Source organism: Mirounga leonina, unplaced genomic scaffold (genome assembly GCF_011800145.1).
Source record: "Mirounga leonina isolate KUSES-001 unplaced genomic scaffold, KU_Mleo_1.0 Mir_170, whole genome shotgun sequence".
Classification (NCBI taxonomy): Eukaryota; Metazoa; Chordata; class Mammalia; order Carnivora; family Phocidae; genus Mirounga; species Mirounga leonina.
The window spans coordinates 12233693-12251509 of NW_023270433.1; the positions used below are offsets into that span (position 1 = coordinate 12233693).

The window sequence follows — 17817 nt, forward strand, 5'->3', positions numbered from 1 at the left end:
CTGCAAACCCAGCTCATTTGCATGTGGATCGTGCCTGCCACCATGGGTGCTGGGGTCAATTGAAACTCAAGAAAAGAGAAGAAATTTATGCAAAACTGTTGATTGCATTTGTATGTAATGAAATCATCCAATATTCATCTGACTATAGAATCTAATCTGAGAAGAGAACTGAAGGACATGAGTGTCACTGCAAAACCGTAATGAGCCACTGTAGTGATTAAAAAAGCTCTTGAGCCTTCTGAAAATCCAGGCAGAAATAGCGTCTAATCAACTCTGAATATAGGAGGCGAGATTGGGCTGGCGCGCTGCGCACGGCCCGCCGCAGCGCTGGGGTGCGAGGTAAAGCCTGGCGGCCACGGTCTCTGGGTGCCAATCGCCAGGCCACAATCAGCAGAGTCCTCCGTGCACAAAGCAATCGTCGCCTCTTGCCACGCAGAAAGAGCCCAATCACGGCTGTTGTGAAGAGCGGCTTCGGGCTTTCGCACCCGCCTCTGAACATGGCCAGGGGCCCTGTCTGGGTTCGTTGCTCCTGCCCTGGAAGGCAGGGAGGGTTTGGGTCTCTGGGATTGTCACACCTGGATACCTCTAGCGCCCAGCCAGCCCAAGTTGGGGAGAGGGGCTGTGTTTCTCGGGAGCCCTGGCTCATCACTGAAGTGTCACCTCCTCCGGGAAGCATTCCCTGACTGCTCCCTTGACATTGGCAACTCCCACCAAACAGACACACGATGCTCCACCCCTCACCCCTGCTTTGTTCTCCTTCATTGCACTTAGCTCTGCCTGGCATTTTCATTCCTTCATCTGTGTAATATCTGCCTCTTCCAAGTAGACTGTGAGCTCCGTGAGGGTGGGGACTTTACCGTAGTTTGTTCACCACTGTGGAGTGTGGGGAACTGGGCCTGACACTCAGTAGATGCTCAGTAAATGGTGACCGAATGAGTCCATTTCAGTGGGCAGTCAAACGTACGTACTCAGTCTTTCAGCAAACACTTGCTGAGTGCACAGTATGTGACGAATAATGCAGTCCCTGCCCCCTTGGAGTTCACAGTCTGGGTAGGAGGCAGACACTGAAGAGGTTTACCTATAACCAAATGGGACACCATGGGACTGGCTCAGTCCAGTGGCTGTAGGAAGAGCAGACGGAGGGTATGAACCCAAGCTGGGGGAGGTCAGGGAAGGCTGCCAGGAAGCAGGGAAATGAGGTGGAGACCTAAAGGACGGACAGGAGCTAGCCAGGCAGAGTGGGGTCTGGAGTGCCCCCGGCAGACGGAAAGGGAAGCGCAGTCCCTGGAGTGACCAGCATCTGTGGGGACCCGAAGGAAGAAGTCAGAGCCGGAGCCGGCTGGAGCCAGAGCAAGGGAGAGCCTGGTGTGAGATGGGGCTGGAAAGACGGTCCAAGTCAAACCTTGCAGTTAAGAACCTGTGGTAAGAATATGGGGCTTTTTCCTGGAGGTGACTGGGGGCCTCTGAGGGGGAGCAGAGTGATTTACATTTTGTCGCCATATGGAGAACAGGTCAGAGGGGCCAGCTCTGGAGAAACGAGACTGGGTCGGAGGCTGTTCAGTTACCCAGGCGATGGCGAGATCTCGGGGGGCCTTTGAGCAAGGCCATGTCGTGCCAAAGGCGGTTTTAAGATGATGAATCTGACAGCAAGAGAGGGAGCAGAGGAAGGGGAACCAGGTGGGAGGCAGCCATTCATTCATTCATTCATTCATTCATGCAGGCATGCAGGCATGCAGGCACGCATTCAGCATTCAACAGACAACTGAGTGTAAGCTGCCCTTCCCCACATTCTAATCTATAGTTTCCAATCTGCTCTGGGTTTGCCTACCAGGTTACCTATTATTAAAAGGGGTTCTAAAGTTGGGAGTCAGTAGCTTCTGAGAATCCAAGAGATTCTGTGGATTATGAGGCTGCTTTTTTTGGCCTGGACTTCCTGACATCAAAAAGGCCTTGTGAGTCATTTGCCTTCTTTAGGCCTTTAATTCCTCATCGCTACAAAGAGAGAGCCAAACGAGATGATCTCTTGGTTCCCTCCCTGTTCCCCAAACTCTGTAGTTCTATGTCCCATGAAGGCATTCTGACACCACAAATCCCAGGGGACTGAAAGTCCCGAGGTGAAGTCCACCCTGCTATATGGCCAGCCAGGGGAGCGCACGGCCCTGCCCTGCCACTCACTTTTTCTGCTGTGAATGAATGAGCTGGTCCCTCTCTGTGCCTCAGTCTCTGCCCAGCTCCTGGCTCCTTCCTGGGGGCGAGGGGGGGGGTAAGGGTTTAGACTGGCATACAAGGATCCTTCTGGGCCCACACTAGACCCCCAGTACGATGGAATTCCAGGAAACTACCTTCAAAAACAAACGGGGGACGGGAGAGTTGCCTAGAAGTAGGGAGAGCTATGCGTCCCCACTGCCCACACCAGACACACCCCCTCCACCTAACAGGTCAGACTGGAGACCCAGTTCCAACACTTAGGACCACCCTATGACCCCGAGCAAGTCGTTTAGACTCTCTGAGTCCTCATCCGTAACACAGGGGGTCTGTGAGAATCAAATTAGATACCGTAGCCTGGGGCAGAGCATGAACTAAATGTCCAGGAGATGGGGGCTGTGGTTAGGGTTGGGCCATGGCTGCCTGGATGGGTGGGCAAGATTCGGTCCCTCTTCCTCCTTCGGCCTCTACAACGAGCCCCGTTTTACCAGCAACTGGGATTCACTGGGGGCCAGTGGAATTCAGGGATTCTTTTATTTTTTTAATTTTTTATTGTTATGTTAATCACCATACACTACATCATTAGTTTTTGATGTAGTGTTCCATGGTTCTTTGTTTGTGCATAACACCCAGTGCTCCATGCAGAACGTGCCCTCTTTAATACCCATCACCAGGCTAACCCATCCCCCCACCCCTCTAGAACCCTGTTTGTTTTTCAGAGTCCGTCGTCTCTCATGGTTCATCTCCCCCTCCGATTTCCCCCCCTTCATTCTTCCCCTCCTACTATCTTTTTTTTTTCTTAACATATATTGCATTATTTGTTTCAGAGGTACAGATCTGTGATTCAACGGTCTTGCACAATTCACAGCGCTCACCATAGCACATACCTCCCCAATGTCTATCACCCAGCCACCCCATCCTTCCCACCACCCCCCACTCCAGCAACCCTCAGTTTGTTTCCTGAGATTAAGAATTCCTCATATCAGTGAGGTCATATGATACATGTCTTTCTCTGATTGACTTATTTCACTCAGCATAACACCCTCCAGTTCCATCCACGTTGTTGCAAATGGCAAGATCTCGTTCCTTTTGATGGCTGCATAATATTCCATTGTATATATATACCACATCTTCTTTATCCATTCATCTGTCAATGGACATCTTGGTTTGTTCCATAGTTTGGCTATTGTGGACATTGCTGCTATAAACATCGGGGTGCACATACCCCTTTGGATCCCTACATTTGTATCTTTGGGGTAAATACCCAGTAGTGCAATTGCTGGATCGTATGGTAGCTCTATTTTAAACTTTTTGAGGAACCTCCATACTGTTTTCCAGAGGGATTCTTTTAACAGGTAGATTTGGGTGGGAGGAGCTAAATGCCTCTCTGCCTCACTAGGGAGGGGACAGATGGGACCCTACTGGGACTCTAGCTTCAGGCTTTATTACCAATGGTGCTACAAACACTAGCTAACTAGGATCAGGTGATTTCCTGGTCGCGGCAAACAAGACCTCCTAAACATTTTTGAGTAGCAGCTGCTGCCCCCCAGGTCCCCATTCTAGAAGGAATGCTTTGAATTTCAGGAGTCCACTCCTCTCTCCCCAAAACTGATTATGGGTATTGGATCCAAGAAGTCGTCAAGCCTTGGTGGTTTGCCTCCTGCAGTGGTGGATGAGAGAGCTAAGTCCAATCTCACAGACACCCCTGGGCACTGCCTCTGTGCTGGCCTTGTGCTGGAAGTTCCTGTCCTCCTGGGGCACCTGTCCAGTGGGGAAGATAGTCCATGAACATCACAAAGGGAAACACAAGAGGGAAAGTGCTTTGAGCCCTGAGAGACTGAGACCAGGGAAAAAGAAGACCACATCTGACTGGTGGATGGATTCCCGGAAGGCTTCCTGTAGGAAGTGGCGCTGAGCTAGGTCTGAAGGATAGCTAAGATGTGTCTCTCCTCTCTCTGGGAAAAATAAATAAACAAAACAAAACCAGAAAACAAAGGAATAACCAGTCCTATTTTCACAACCCCAAATTAACACTCGGTCAAGTTTTCATTTCGATCCACATATATGACATGACTTTCGGGTACCTTTAAGTTCTTCCCCCCATCCCCAGTGGCAATTGCCATTATGAATTTGTGTAATGAATTTCACAACCCTCCCTTTTAAAAATGAATTTATAATGCAAAAGAGAGTCAGGAATAATTTTTTAAATTACTTTTTGTTGGTGTCATTCCAGTTTACGTAAGGGGTGGCACACTGTGTCTAGGGCCCTGCTTGCTTTTTCTGCTGCCCGTTATGTTTGGGGGGCTCTCTTCTTATTCAAACACATGGCTGGGGCTCACCGTGGCGTCCCATGGATGCACCATGCTTACCTACCCCTGGAGTGGGTAGAGTTTCCAAGGATGGAGACCATCCAGGGATGGCATTCCAGGTAGAGGAAGTGGCGGCAGCAAAAGCATGGGGATAGGAAAAGCGGGGGGCGCATCTGGGGGGCTGGCTGGGGTCCAGGGTGGAGGGAGCACCGAGCATGTGGGGGGGAGCTGAGGGAGGCCCCCAAGCCCCAGGCCAGGAATCCACCCCTGGCCTGCTGGACATCTGGGAGTGTTGGGACAGACCTACCCCCCTTAGAACCGCCCTCCACAATAATTCCACTTATCCACCCTCCAAGTCCTCCCTGGGGAGGCCTCTGTTACTCTTTCCATTAATTGTCTCATTAATGACCCACTGAAGTCAAGTACCCATTGTTCTCGGGGCCTGGGGCAGCCTCCCCAGCTTTCTCCCCCGGGGGGTCTGTAAACGTCTTTCCTTCCCCGCTTTCCTTTGGCAGGCGTCCTTATCTGGTCCCTGCAGCCCTGGCCCCGACTGCTGCCACCTCTTCCTCCACCCACACCCTGCACACGTGGCCCCGCCGGTCCTGGGGCCCTGCAGCCACCACCAGCTCCTAGCTCACTCGTCCCCTCGCCTCCCTCTGCCTCACTCCGTCTCCGTTCTGTCTACGTGCGTCTCTTCCCGGTTTTCTGTTCTCTCTCTTTTCTCTCTTTCCTTTCTTTCTTCCTCTGTCTCCCTTAACTGTGTTTCTCTCCCTGGATTTCTGCCGCTTTCTCTCTTCACGTGTATTTATCTCCCTCTGTGTCTCTGTCTCTATCTCAGGGTCTCTCTCTTTGGGTCTCTTGGAAAATCTCTTCGGGATGACAGTCTCGCTCTCACCCTCTGTTTCCTTCTGTCTCTGACTATCTCCGTCTCTCATCTGTCACTACCTGCTGACTCTGTGCTTGTACGTCTGCATGCGCGGTGCGTGCATGCGTGTGCGTGTCTTTGTCTCGCTGATTCTGCCTCTTTCTCCCTCCCTCTGGCCTTTGTGCATCTGTCTCTCCCTCTCTGTTTGTCTCTGTCTCTCTCTCTCTCCTCTCTCTGACTCACCTCTCCCTACCCGTCCCTCCTTCCTTATGGGTCTCTGAACCCTCCTGATTGACGATTGTCCTGTTTCCAACCCCACCGCCTGCTCACCCACTGGGTCCCCGACACCCACACAGGTCAGACTGCTTCCCTCCATTGCCTCGCTCCCTGGTTACAGCTCCAGCTTCCCTTGGATGACAGCCTCAGGACGGCACTGCTAGGAGTAGGCATGAGGTCCCATAGCTACCAGACTTTGGAATGCATGCATCTGTAAAGTTAAAAACAAAAAAAATGAAGGTGACCAACAGAGGGTCACTGTTTATCTTTCTAAATGGGAATTTTTTTTCTAGAATCACCAACTTCTTCTCATTCCATAATAGAAAGAACATTTTAACACCAACTGAAAGTAGGAAGAACAAAATTTAACAATAATAGAATAGTCCTTTAAGTGAAATCAATTTAATTTTATGACAACATTTGCAACATTACGTGTATTTTACTTATTCTGCCCCAAATGGGTGAAGATGTTGTCAGGGACTGGCCCAGCTGGAAACCCTGTCTTGTGCAAGCCCTGTGGGGAAAGGGAGTGACCTCTACTTTGGGCAGAAAGGGCAAAGCTGGGACAGGACCCATAGCTCGTTGGCCACTCCCACACCCCATGGGGCCCCTCTGGTCTCTTCGCTGAAAGAACTTCTGGAGGCTGCCTGGCTGGGGGTCAGACACCAGACCCCCTGCATTTCGTGCTTTCCTCTGGTCCTGTGTGCCAATGGACAACTTAACCCCTTGCTGTGCTTCACTTTCCTCTTCTGTAAAATGAGCAAAATAACAACTAGCTTTCTAGAGCTGCCTCACACACAGGAAAGGTCCAGGACTGTTAGCCGCTATTAGTGTTATCATCACAAAGTCGGGGGGCAATTTGGGCTGAGGCTAGAGCCTTGGAAGGGAGAGAAGGCACGTGCACCCCGCCACCCGGGGGCCGGGGGGTGCAGGCTGTGAGCTGCACGTCGGGGGTGGGTACCGGCCTGGGAAGGAGCCTTAGGGCCTTGGACCCCAGCAAGGCTGCTTCGCAGGAGCCAAGGGTGGCATGGCCCCCTGCCTCCTCAGGACCCCACCTAGCTCGTTCAGGCACCCCAAGCCCAGGAGCCGGCACTCCAGTCACGGACATGGACACTCCCAGTGGGAGCAAAGGCGAAGCTCCAGGTGGCATTCACGGCCGCAGATGCCGCAAAGGGGAACCGGGACAGCAGAGGAGCCGGGTGGATGCCAGTGACCATGGACACCATGGGAGGCAGCCTTGAGATGCCCTGAAATTCTGGAGGTCGACTCAACAGATGAGGTTGGAGGTCTGCGCAAGCAGGTGAGAGTAATTAGGGAAACTTTGGGTTATTGATGTAAATTGACTTCATTTGTATTCAAGGCCAGGCAGGCCTGTTACAATTGGACAAACATTTCCTTCGCAGCTGCTCTGAGCCAAGCACAGTGCTAGGCAGGGGATGCAAAGATGAAAAGAGCAGGGAACTTTCTTTCCAGGGACACAAGGCTTACCTAGTGCAGGTAGCACTCTGCCTCCGAGAAAGGCCAGAGACACCGGCCAGGCCAGCCTGAAACATCTGACACTTCTGTTCCCTGGTTCGAGGATGTGCCCAGAAAGGAGAGCACTTTGAAGGCAGACCTAACGGGACTTGGTGACCTCCTGGATGAGAGTGTGAGGCAGAGGGAGGCGCAGGTGGCTCCCAATGTCTTGGCTTGGCACCTGGGACAGCGAAGACATTCCCAAGAGGCAACGCAGGAGAGTGAGCAGGGCTGGCGGGGACATGTACTCCAGAGGGGGCTGGCTGAATCTGGGGGTGCTTGAGGCATATGCGGGTCAGTGGGCACATACACGCATTTAGGGATCAGGAGAAACGTCAGACAAAGAAGTAAATGAGTTAATGCGAGGATGTGGGACCAAAAAGAGCTGGGAAGGCTAGACAGATTTTGCCTATTGGGTGGGGCAGCGATCTAAGGGAGTGCCTAGCAGGCAAACAGCCTGAGACAACACATGGAGGGGGAGGAAAGCGGCACAAAAATTCAGAAAAGGTAGTAATAGCCTTGAGCTTAAGCACCAGTTGCCTTAGGGTAGTTGTGAGAGGCGTATCACAACTGAAGAGATAGAGAGGCTTAGCCTCTGAAGTTAGGCTGGGTGAGGTCTGTACACAATTTGGCAGGCAACAGGGAGGCACTGAAGGGTGTGGAGCAGAAGAGGGGTGTGATGAAGGCTACGTCTCAGCTTGAGCTAACCTGACAGCACATGACGAATTAAAACAAAGACCAAAACAGAGGAATATGAGGGACAGGGATCGCCACTTCTTTGTTCATTCACCAAGCAGGGAGCCTCCTCTGTGCAGAAGAAACCTTTTTCCTCGACCTAACATCTAGCCCCTCATCTGCTAAGGGTTCAGACACCCAACCACCTAGCATTAATACTGCATGCAAAAAAAAAAAAAAAAAAAAGAGTAACTGTAGGCTTCTACTAAACATTTCGGGATAATCAATAAATGTGAACGAGTTTAGGTCACCTCCTAAAAGAAAAGGAGTTTTACACGTACATGCAATGGAACACTATCCAGCCTTAAAAAAGGAAAGAGATTCTGACACCTGCTACAACATGGATGAACCTGGAGGACATTGTGCCGAGTGAAAGAAACCAGACACAAAAATGAAGAGAGTTCTGGAGGTCTCCTCCTTGCACGATGTGAATGTACGTACTACTACTGAACTGTGTATTTACAAATGATTAAGGCGGCAAGTGTAATGGGTATTTTATCACAATTAAAAATAGAGGTTTTTTTTATTTTTTTAAGATTTTATTTATTTATTGGAGAGCGAGCGAGAGAGAAACAGCATGAGAGAGGAGAGGGTCAGAGGGAGAAGCAGGCTCCCCGCCGAGCTGGGAGCCCGACGCGGGACTCGATCCCGGGACTCCAGGATCATGACCTGAGCCGAAGGCAGTCGCTTAACCAACTGAGCCACCCAGGCGCCCCAAAAATAGAGGTCATTTTTAAAAGGAGTTTCCAAATGGATCATAGAACAAAACCTAGCTCTAAAACAGAAACCATGCCTAAAACAGTCATTTGGAAACCTACAAATAAAGGAATGGGAAAGCTACACCAAGCAAATGTAAACAAAAAGCAAGCATGGACTGTGAGCTTGATAGAGGACAAGACAGAACTCAGACTCCAAGCACGGAGTGAGATGAAGACGAGTGAAGAGCCAGACTCTCTGGGCACCGGACAACCCGGCAGCAAGTCATCCAGCAGAAACTACAGGAAGTGCAAGAAAAAATACGAATGCTAGTCAGTCCAACACTCACCAAAAGCCCAAAAAATAATACAGAAAACCCAATATAAACTACATTTCCTGTGTACATATCAAAATTTGTGCCCCCCCAGAGACTGTACCTTTTGGTACACATCATGGAAACTGACCACGTATTAGAGCAAAAGAAACTGCAAAGCTTTGCTCAGTGGTTTCAATGGGCTAGAGGTAGGAGCACTTTGAAAACTAGAAGGGACCAAGCCAATATGAGTTATTGGTGCCATCGACACTATTCCTGTCATTATTGTCATTATTCACTGGTTCTCTTACAAGTTCTAGGGGAGTCTGCCAAACAGGTAGAAGGTGAAATATGCAAATATAAACCTTTACCATCATCCCTTCAGTGTTTACCATGTGCGACCTCCTGTGCAGCTTTCAACACACACCTTTATTAGAAATAGCTCATTGTTGGGGCGCCTGGGTGGCTCAGTCGTTAAGCGTCTGCCTTCGGCTCAGGTCATGATCCCAGGGTCCTGGGATGGAGCCCCGCATCGGGCTCCCTGCGCCGCAGGAAGCCTGCTTCTCCCTCTCCCACTCCCCTGCTTGTGTTCCCTCTCTCGCTGTGTCTCTCTCTGTCAAATAAATAAATAAAATCTTTAAAAAAAAAAACAAAAGAAATAGCTCATTGTTTTATGAGAGTGAGCTTTCTGCTTCTCTTCTATCACCTTCAGGGCCTGGAGCAGTGCATTTTGAGTAAGTATTTGGTGAAGACTTACGAACTGAAGTGCACTGATTAAGGACCTACTTCAGTCAGATCTGAGTTTCAAACTTCTGGCACCGACTAGCTGTGTGACCTTGGACAAGTTGAATGCCCATTCTGAATCTTGGTTTTCTCATACGTAAACAGATAGGAGCAATACTTACACCAGCTAACACTGTTCAGAAGTTTAACTCTCGTAAGTGTCCAGCATGGCGCCTGCTCTAAGGTAGGCATTCAGTAAAGGTTAATCTGAGGTTGAGGAAGAGTAGGTAAAACTCACCAAAACAGATAAACTTAGAATAGGGGTTCTTTTCTCTCAAAAAGCAAAAAAAAAAAAAAAAAAAATCCTTAAATAAAAGCATCCTCCAATGCATGTAAAATGATTTTTTTTAAGATTTATTTATTTGGGGGTGGGGGGGAGGCAAAGGGAGAGGGAGAAAGAGGCCCAAGCAGACTCCTGCATGGAGGCCACACGGAGCTCAATCCCACGACCCTGAGATCATGACCCGAGCCAAAACCAAGAGTCAGACACCCAAACTGACTGCACCACCCAGGTACCCCTGTAAAATGATTTGAAAAAATATCATAGGGGTAGCAGTGAAGTAAGTTAAGGCACATCCATAGTATGGAATACCACACTGCAATGAAAAAGGGGTGAGTTGTATCTCCATGTTCACATATGAGCAGATGGCCATCATGTGTTGGGTTAAAAAAAAAAAAAAAAGCAAGCTTCAGAATATGAACAGAATAGTTCCCTTCCCTGCTTTTTAAAAATTATGTACGTATAAATGTCTGGAAGAATACACATCTCATCATTAAAGGGGGAGTAAGATTGGGAACTTAACGAGAAGTCTTCTAACTTTTTATATTCCAGTTTCTTTTGTAACTTCTAACACACACAAACACACACACACACACAAGCATGTAAAAAAGAAAAAAACAGGACAAAAGTTTTCAAATTCTCTTTGGCCTGTATGTTTCATGGGACTTGGAAAGCCGGTGAGCTGAATGGAGGAGGTGGTTAATCCTCCTGGTGAGGGTAGGAATGTCCATCCCCGGCTTTTCCTTTTGAAAGAAAGAGGTTCAAGGAAGGAGAGAGGGAGAAGGCATTGCTCCAGCATTCCTCATTACTCAGCAGATCCAAACAGGTAGTCTCATCCCAGTCCCTGCCACCACCACAGCCCGACACAGAGGAACAGAGAAACTCTTTGATAAATATCAACTGAAACAGAGCAATCAGCTGAAAGCCATTTGCTGAGCTGTCTGACTGCCCTGGGCTCGAGGTTTTCCTTTATTCATTTATCATGATATACAGCTTTGGCCAACATACACACAGGAGAGAAATTGTTGACATGTGGGACCCAAGTACAGAAAATCTTTCATTTTCCACCCCACCCCCCAACCCCGTCTGTTCACCAATAAGTTTTTGTTTATTTAAAGACTACAGAGGATTTGGCTGTTAAGAACCAAATGCCTTTGGAGTGGAGTTACAACATAATTTATCATTTCCTCTGTTTATTAAAAAATCCTGCATCTTTGAGAAGCACATTTGCTGTGAGTGGGGGATTTCGGCCACTCACGAAAGACTGCCGCAATGCCCCGCCATGTGGCTTACCCCAAAAAAGGCTCCTTGATTGCTGTGTCTATCCCTGTTCTTCCCCCAGCTGACTTCTGATCGTGTGATGGCTACTCAGGGCTGGTGAGTGGGGTTGGACTGAGGACAGGTAAGGTGGGGCGGAGACTAGGTTAGCTTCTTTCATTTTTGACCTGATTCTGACCTTGAACCCTCATTGGCCGTGTACACTGAGCTCTACCAGTACAAGCAGAGGGAGAAGAGCAGACCTCCCCCAAGGGACGGGATCTGAGAGGAGTCAGACAGCAGAGTGAAGCTGGATGCCACTTCAAAGGAGGGAGGCCAGGCCCCGCAGCTGCCCAAGGAGGTTCCACTCTAAAGGCAGACATCTGGCAAAACTGGAATGAACTTCCGACCTTCCACTCAAGACATTTTGGATAACGACTTAGTCCAGTGTGCTGTGCATCCCTCAAAGACAGAGGTCACATCTTGCCCATTTTTGCATCCCCAGCATGTAGCACGGTACCTGACATGCAACTCGTGCTCACGAAATGTTCATGAAGGCTGCAGGATGCAGTGGGCAGAGCACAAGCTTTAGCTCAGGCCTCAGTTTGAATCCCAGCTCTGCCACTTGCTAGCTATGTAACCCTGGGCAAGAAATTTGACCTCTTTTGAGCTCCTCCCTCTCTGCAAAATGAGTCTGACAATGAATAATGAAACCCTCTATCACTTCACTAGGCTTGTTACTTTGGGGAAGTTCTCTAATATTGTCAGGTCTCAGTCTTCCTATTTATAAAATGAAGATAATACACATCTCGTAAGTTTACCATGAAGATTGAAGATACTGCCTAGAATTGTATCTAGCTGTGTATTATGAATGAGAGAATGAAAAGAGAAGAGAATAAAGAAAAAAAAAGAAAGAAAAGAATATTAACTAGAGGAAAAAAACCTTACTTAACCCAGGACCCAAAGATAAGCCACAACAAACCACTTGTCTGTCAACAGGCAGGCTCTGGGGGAAAGGTATCTCATTACCAAGTAAATGTTGAGGACAAAGGCAAGAGTGGAAAATGACAGAGTGGTGGTGTTACGACTGGAAAGAAAGGAAAAGAAGCCAGTATTTGTGAGCAGCTACTTGGTACAATTCATTTACAACACATCTGAATGCCTCCTATGTTCCAGGCATTATGTCAAGTTCTGAGGAAAATAAAGATATACAGACTAATTATCAAAAAGAATAGTGAAGGTTCAGTTAAAAGCCGCGGACAGTGCTGAGAGCCAATGATAGGAGTCCTAGGCTGGGGGAAAAGGGAAGACTTCCCAGAGGAGGTGATACCCAAGCTGAGACCTGAAGGATGAACAGGACTGGCCAGGTAGGTCAGCAGGGCCAGAATGGTCCAGGCAGAGGAAAGAGCATGTGTGAGGATGGCTCAGAGGCAAAAGTGTTGTTGTGGTGGCTTTATATACAGGTCCTTAGAGAACATGAATCCAGACTGACTCTATCCATTCCTTTGTGGTGGTTATTCTTTCCAATTTATTTTGATTTTATTGTTAGGTAAAAATGGGCCTCTAGCAAAGAGATCCAGTCACAGATGAAGGCCCACATCAACCCAGAGTTCAAAGTTGGGGATGGGGCCCAACTAATTGAAAAGGATGCTCTCGAGATGAGAAGCAGGCGGTGCTGAGCCTGCCAATAGTCCTAGTTGCTTGGCAATGTCACGATCAGGGCAAACGCCCTAAGTAGAGGCCATCCGTCACAGCGGATACTCTCTGAGGGCCAGCCAAGGCAGAGGGCCAGAGGAGAATGGGGTGAACAGGGTAAAGGAGGAAGAGAATGCACAAGTCTGGGTGTCCCACGAGGAGGCTGAGCCTCATAAAGACTGACAGCTGCATGGTGACAGCCTTCTGTGTGGACAGAGAAGAGAGGGGGCAATTTGCCACCCATGGGATCCACCAGAAACTGGGCTCTGGAGTCCTGCTGCCCCAGCTGGACTCTCATCCAAGGAGTTCTTTGGTCTTCACTGCTAGATGCCTGTCCAGCTCTGCAACAGTGTCGTCGGCCATTTGGCTGATCTGCAGGAACACAAAATGAGACAGCCCGATAACTGGCGCTGGGGAAGGGCAGGGGGACAAACATTCCAAAACTATGGAAAAGTTATCTGGGAAATAGTGATGGTGACAGAAGCTCACATTATTTAGTCCCAGCCAGGCACTGTGCTAAGAACTTTATATACACACTCTTACTGATTCCCAACAGTAGCCCCATGAGATAGATACTATCATTATCCCCATTTCACAGACGAGGAAATTGAGGCAGTTAGATCACCTGTCAGGATACACAGCTGAAAGTAGCAATGACAAAATTTAATCCCCAGTAGTCTGATTCCACAGCCCAAAATTCTTAACTATTATTATAGAACACAGAGAAGCCAGCCTTATCGGTCACTTAATGACCCTCTAGAATTTCCTACACCTCCGACACTCTGGTGTATAAAGACTATTAAGATCCCAGTAGTTAAACAGAAAAAAAAAAAAAAAGTCTTGAAAAAAGAAGAAATACATCTGGTTAACAAACATGGAAAATTCAACAGACACTGAAGAAATGCAAGTTAAAATAAGATATAATTCAGTTATCGTAGTTAATAAAGTTTGATGTTGTAGCTTTTAATTACAATATTCAATGCCAGAAAGCTATGGTAAAATGGATAAGCTCATATATCAAATGATAGGAATTCAAATTGATGCAAATGTCCACACCATTTTTTAACCGCCTAAATCTCTCAACTGGGAAATTACTACATGAATGGAATCTGAAAAAAATTTCTAAAGTTCCATATGCAAAGATATTTATGTAGGCTTTATTTATTTTTTTTAAAGATTTATTTATTTTAGAAAGACAGTGGGGAGGGGCAGAGGGAGAGAGAGTCTCAAGAAGACTCCACACCAAGTGTGGAGCCTGACGCAGGGCTCAATCTCACGATCCTGAGATCACAACCCAAGCCAAAACCAATCACGACCGGAGCCGAAACCAAGAGTCTGATGCTTAAACAACCTCACCATCCAGATGCCCCTATCTAAGCTTTATTTATTTATTTATTTAAAGATTTTATTTATTTGACAGAGAGAGACACAGTGAGAGAGGGAACACAAGCAGGGGGAGTGGGAGAGGGAGAAGCAGGCTTCCCGCTGAGCAGGGAGCCCGATGTGGGGCTCGATCCCAGAACTCTGAGATCATGACCTGAGCTGAAGGCAGACACTTAACGACTGAGCCACCCAGGCGCCCCTAAGCTTTATTTTTAATAATGAAAAATCAGAAAATCTAAAGTGACAGAACAGGGAAGTAGCTGAATACATATATCCATTAAAAATGGTTAAGATTAAAAAAAAATGGTTAAGATTATCTACTTTTTATGGAAAGGGCATAAATATGAATAACATTCTAGCACATATTTCTGAAATGTTTGAATGTTTATAGCAAGTATGGATTGCTTTTGTAATCAGAAAAAAGGAAATAATGTTTAAGATATTCTTTATAATATCATGGGAAAATGCTCATGTTACCTTTAGAGTTAAAGAAAAAGCAGGATACAAAATTGTGCATATACATAGCAGAAATTATCTCAAGTATGTAAAAAAAATGCATATTTCTTAAAAATGGAAGGAAACATGTGAAAATATTAATGGTCTTTATCTTTTAGTGATGATAGGTAATATATTACTCATGTCCCCATCTGTCACATCTTGCAAAAGACCTAGTGCATAGCAAGTGCTCAGGAAACATTTACTAAATGAATAATTATCAAAGTTTTCTGTGCTTTTCTAGATTTTCCAAATTTTCAAAAATAAACATGTACTGAAAGTGAGAAAACACAATACAACTTAGTAAGTGTTGCGGCTTCCCTCCCACGTCTGAAAGGGACCAAAGACAGGAAGCCTTGAAGTATGGTGCCCAGGATCCGTGTGCTCAGCGGCACAGTGGCTGCTTGACGTCTTTATTTGCAGACCACAGGCCTTGGCCAAGAACTAGGAACTAAATGCACTGGGAAGGGTAGAAATAAAAAAGGATTTGGAACAATTGGTCCCAGGCAGGGAGACAACCAGGCTCTCACCGTATCAACAGCTGCACATTTTGCAGCCGGGGGGAAAGCAGGGCTTCAGGGGCTGCTGGGCATGCTGGAAGAGCGGATGGGCTCAGAATGGCTGCTGGGTCCCTCCTTACTCAGCCACAGACTTTCAGATGCTGCCGCCCCCGCCCAGAACAGCTGCCTTGCATGGCGGGTGGCATGATGCCCAGCAGCACTCACTCCGGCAAGCCTACTCTGGAAAATGGCGCAAGGGCAGTTTGGGGACAAGAATGGGGACTGGGGAAGGAAGAGTACCTAAAGTAACAGTGTGATAATGTGGGTGCTGGGTTAAATTCTCAGTGGGGTGACATGTGTAAGTCACTGAATCTCAGTTTCCTCATCTATCAAATGGGGATGCCGGTCCCTTCCTCAGAGAGTAGTTGTGCAAGTCGAACTTGTTCATGAATATGCAAGCATGGTTTAAACTGGTTATTTGCTATGCAAATGCTGCTTGTGCTACTCTGATTTTTATTATCACTTCCTGACTTCTTTTCAAATTAATCAATTAATGAAAATATTTACTAACTTTCTGCCAAATTATAGGCACAAAGTGCCCTTGGGGACAGTCTGCCTGCAAGTTCATCTTTTCCATCTTTATCAGACTTCTTAAATAATGATGATTAACATGAGGCACCTGGGTCGCTCAGTTGGTTGAGCATCTGACTCTTGATTTTGGCTCAGGTCATGATCTCAGGGTCATGAGATCGAGCCTGAACTCAGGCTCTGCACTCAGCGGGGAGTCTGCTTGAGATTCTCTCTCTCCCTCTCCCTCTGCCCCTCCCCTGCTCGCACATGCACTCTCTCTCTCTCTCTAAAATAAAGAAATAAAAAACCTTTAAAAAATAATAAAATAAAATAATGATGATTAACAACAATGACAACAGCACCAATAGCTCTCTCTTACCGAGTATTACTAGGTGCCAGGCACTAGGCTAAAAACTTCATATGCATTATTTCACATAATCCTCAAAACCTATGAAATGCTGTTACTATGTCCCTTTAATACATTGGGAATATTTAACTATTTCACCTGACAGTTGCATAGTCGTACATGGTATGCAAAGGGGTTTTGTCCAAATCCAACAACCACACGTAACTTCTATAAGGCAAGTGAGACAGGTATTATCCCCATTTTACAGAGGAATAAACCAAGGCGTAAATGTTAACTGATCTGCCCAAGGTCCCGTTGAAAAGTCAGTGGTGACTGAGCCAGGAAGTCACCCACCCCTGTTGCCAGTTGGTGCTGCTACCCGCTGTGAGGCGCCCCCAGCACCTGGCCTCGTCCTTCCCCACTCCAGGCAAGCCGTGTGGGCGTCATTCCAACCGTCAATCCTAGCCCCGAATTTAAAGTCAGAGAAGGGTGGGGAAAGCAATGGGATGGACCAATAGGGTGGACAATTACTGAGGACTGGCAACCACACCAGCCACTTTAAAGTATGTGTGTCATCTGGTCCTCTCAGCAAACCTGTGAGATAAGCACCCCTCCTCCCACTTTTTAGATGAGGAGACAGAAGCTCAAAAAGGTGAAGCCATTTGCTAACCTTTGCAGCCGAGACGTGAAAGAGCTGGGATCTGAACCAGTCAGGCCTGCCTGCCTCCACAGCAAGAGCCCTTTCCATTTTAATCCACTGCCCATAAAGCCCGTATCGTCATGGTCGTCGTCATCCTCACATCTGCTCCCTTCTCGTTCAGGAAAGTGGGAGGTGGAGCCAGGACAGGGGAAGGCAGGAGCACACAGTGCAGGGCTGGGGCAGGCGGGTAGCAAGCCAGCCTCCCAGAGGCCTGGCTCAGAACGCCCACTGCCTCACCCAGGCCAGCCTCCCTGCCTGCCTGCCTGCCTGCCTGGCCGCCGGGAGCCCCTCCCTCCCTCAGCCTGCTCGCACCCAGCTTCACTTCAGAGCAGCACTGTTGCTCGGAAAAAGGCAGCAGTGAAAGGATCTTGGCCAGATTTACTGGTGGTTTCTGCCAAGCGCCTTGATGCTCAGCAGGCCCATTTATAGTAAACTGAAGCAAAGGTGAAACAGCAGGCTGGCAGATGTCAGAGTCCCGAGTGGGTAGGCCCCGGTCCTTCTTTAGCAGAGCTGGTCTGGGCCTCGGGCTGGGAAGCTGGGTGTGTGTGTGTGGGGGGGGGGTGTCAGATGTGACTATAGGGATAGAACCCATAACTCAATCCCTTCATTTTTATAATATAGTTTTTAAAAAATCTGACCTCAAAAGAATTTTGGAACATTAAAAAAAATCCCACAAAGAATAATATTGAAATTGTTCATAATCCCACTGCCTGAAATGACCACCATTAATGACCACCATTCTCAAGTGGATAAGTTGCCAATCTTTTTTTTTAAGATTTTATTTTTAAGTAATATCTACAACCAATGTGGGGCTTAAACTCACAACCCCAATATCAAGAGCCACATGCTCTACTGACTGAGCCAGCCAAGTACTCCTAAGCTGCCAATCCTTTT

At 47.7% G+C, this 17817-nt stretch overlaps 1 protein-coding gene across 3 annotated transcripts in view; it reads right to left on the reverse strand.

Annotated features, from left to right (window-relative positions):
* Positions 1 to 10641: 10641 nt before the first annotated feature.
* Positions 10642 to 17817, reverse strand: part of MRRF (mitochondrial ribosome recycling factor) — a 53585-nt gene continuing 46409 nt past the window's right edge. For all 3 annotated transcript variants that reach the window (XM_035015884.1, XM_035015886.1, XM_035015885.1), the window contains exon 7: positions 10642 to 13301. In XM_035015884.1, coding sequence (XP_034871775.1) covers positions 13224 to 13301 — 78 coding nt within the window. In that variant the 3' untranslated portion in view covers positions 10642 to 13223. The remainder of the gene's footprint in view (positions 13302 to 17817) is intronic.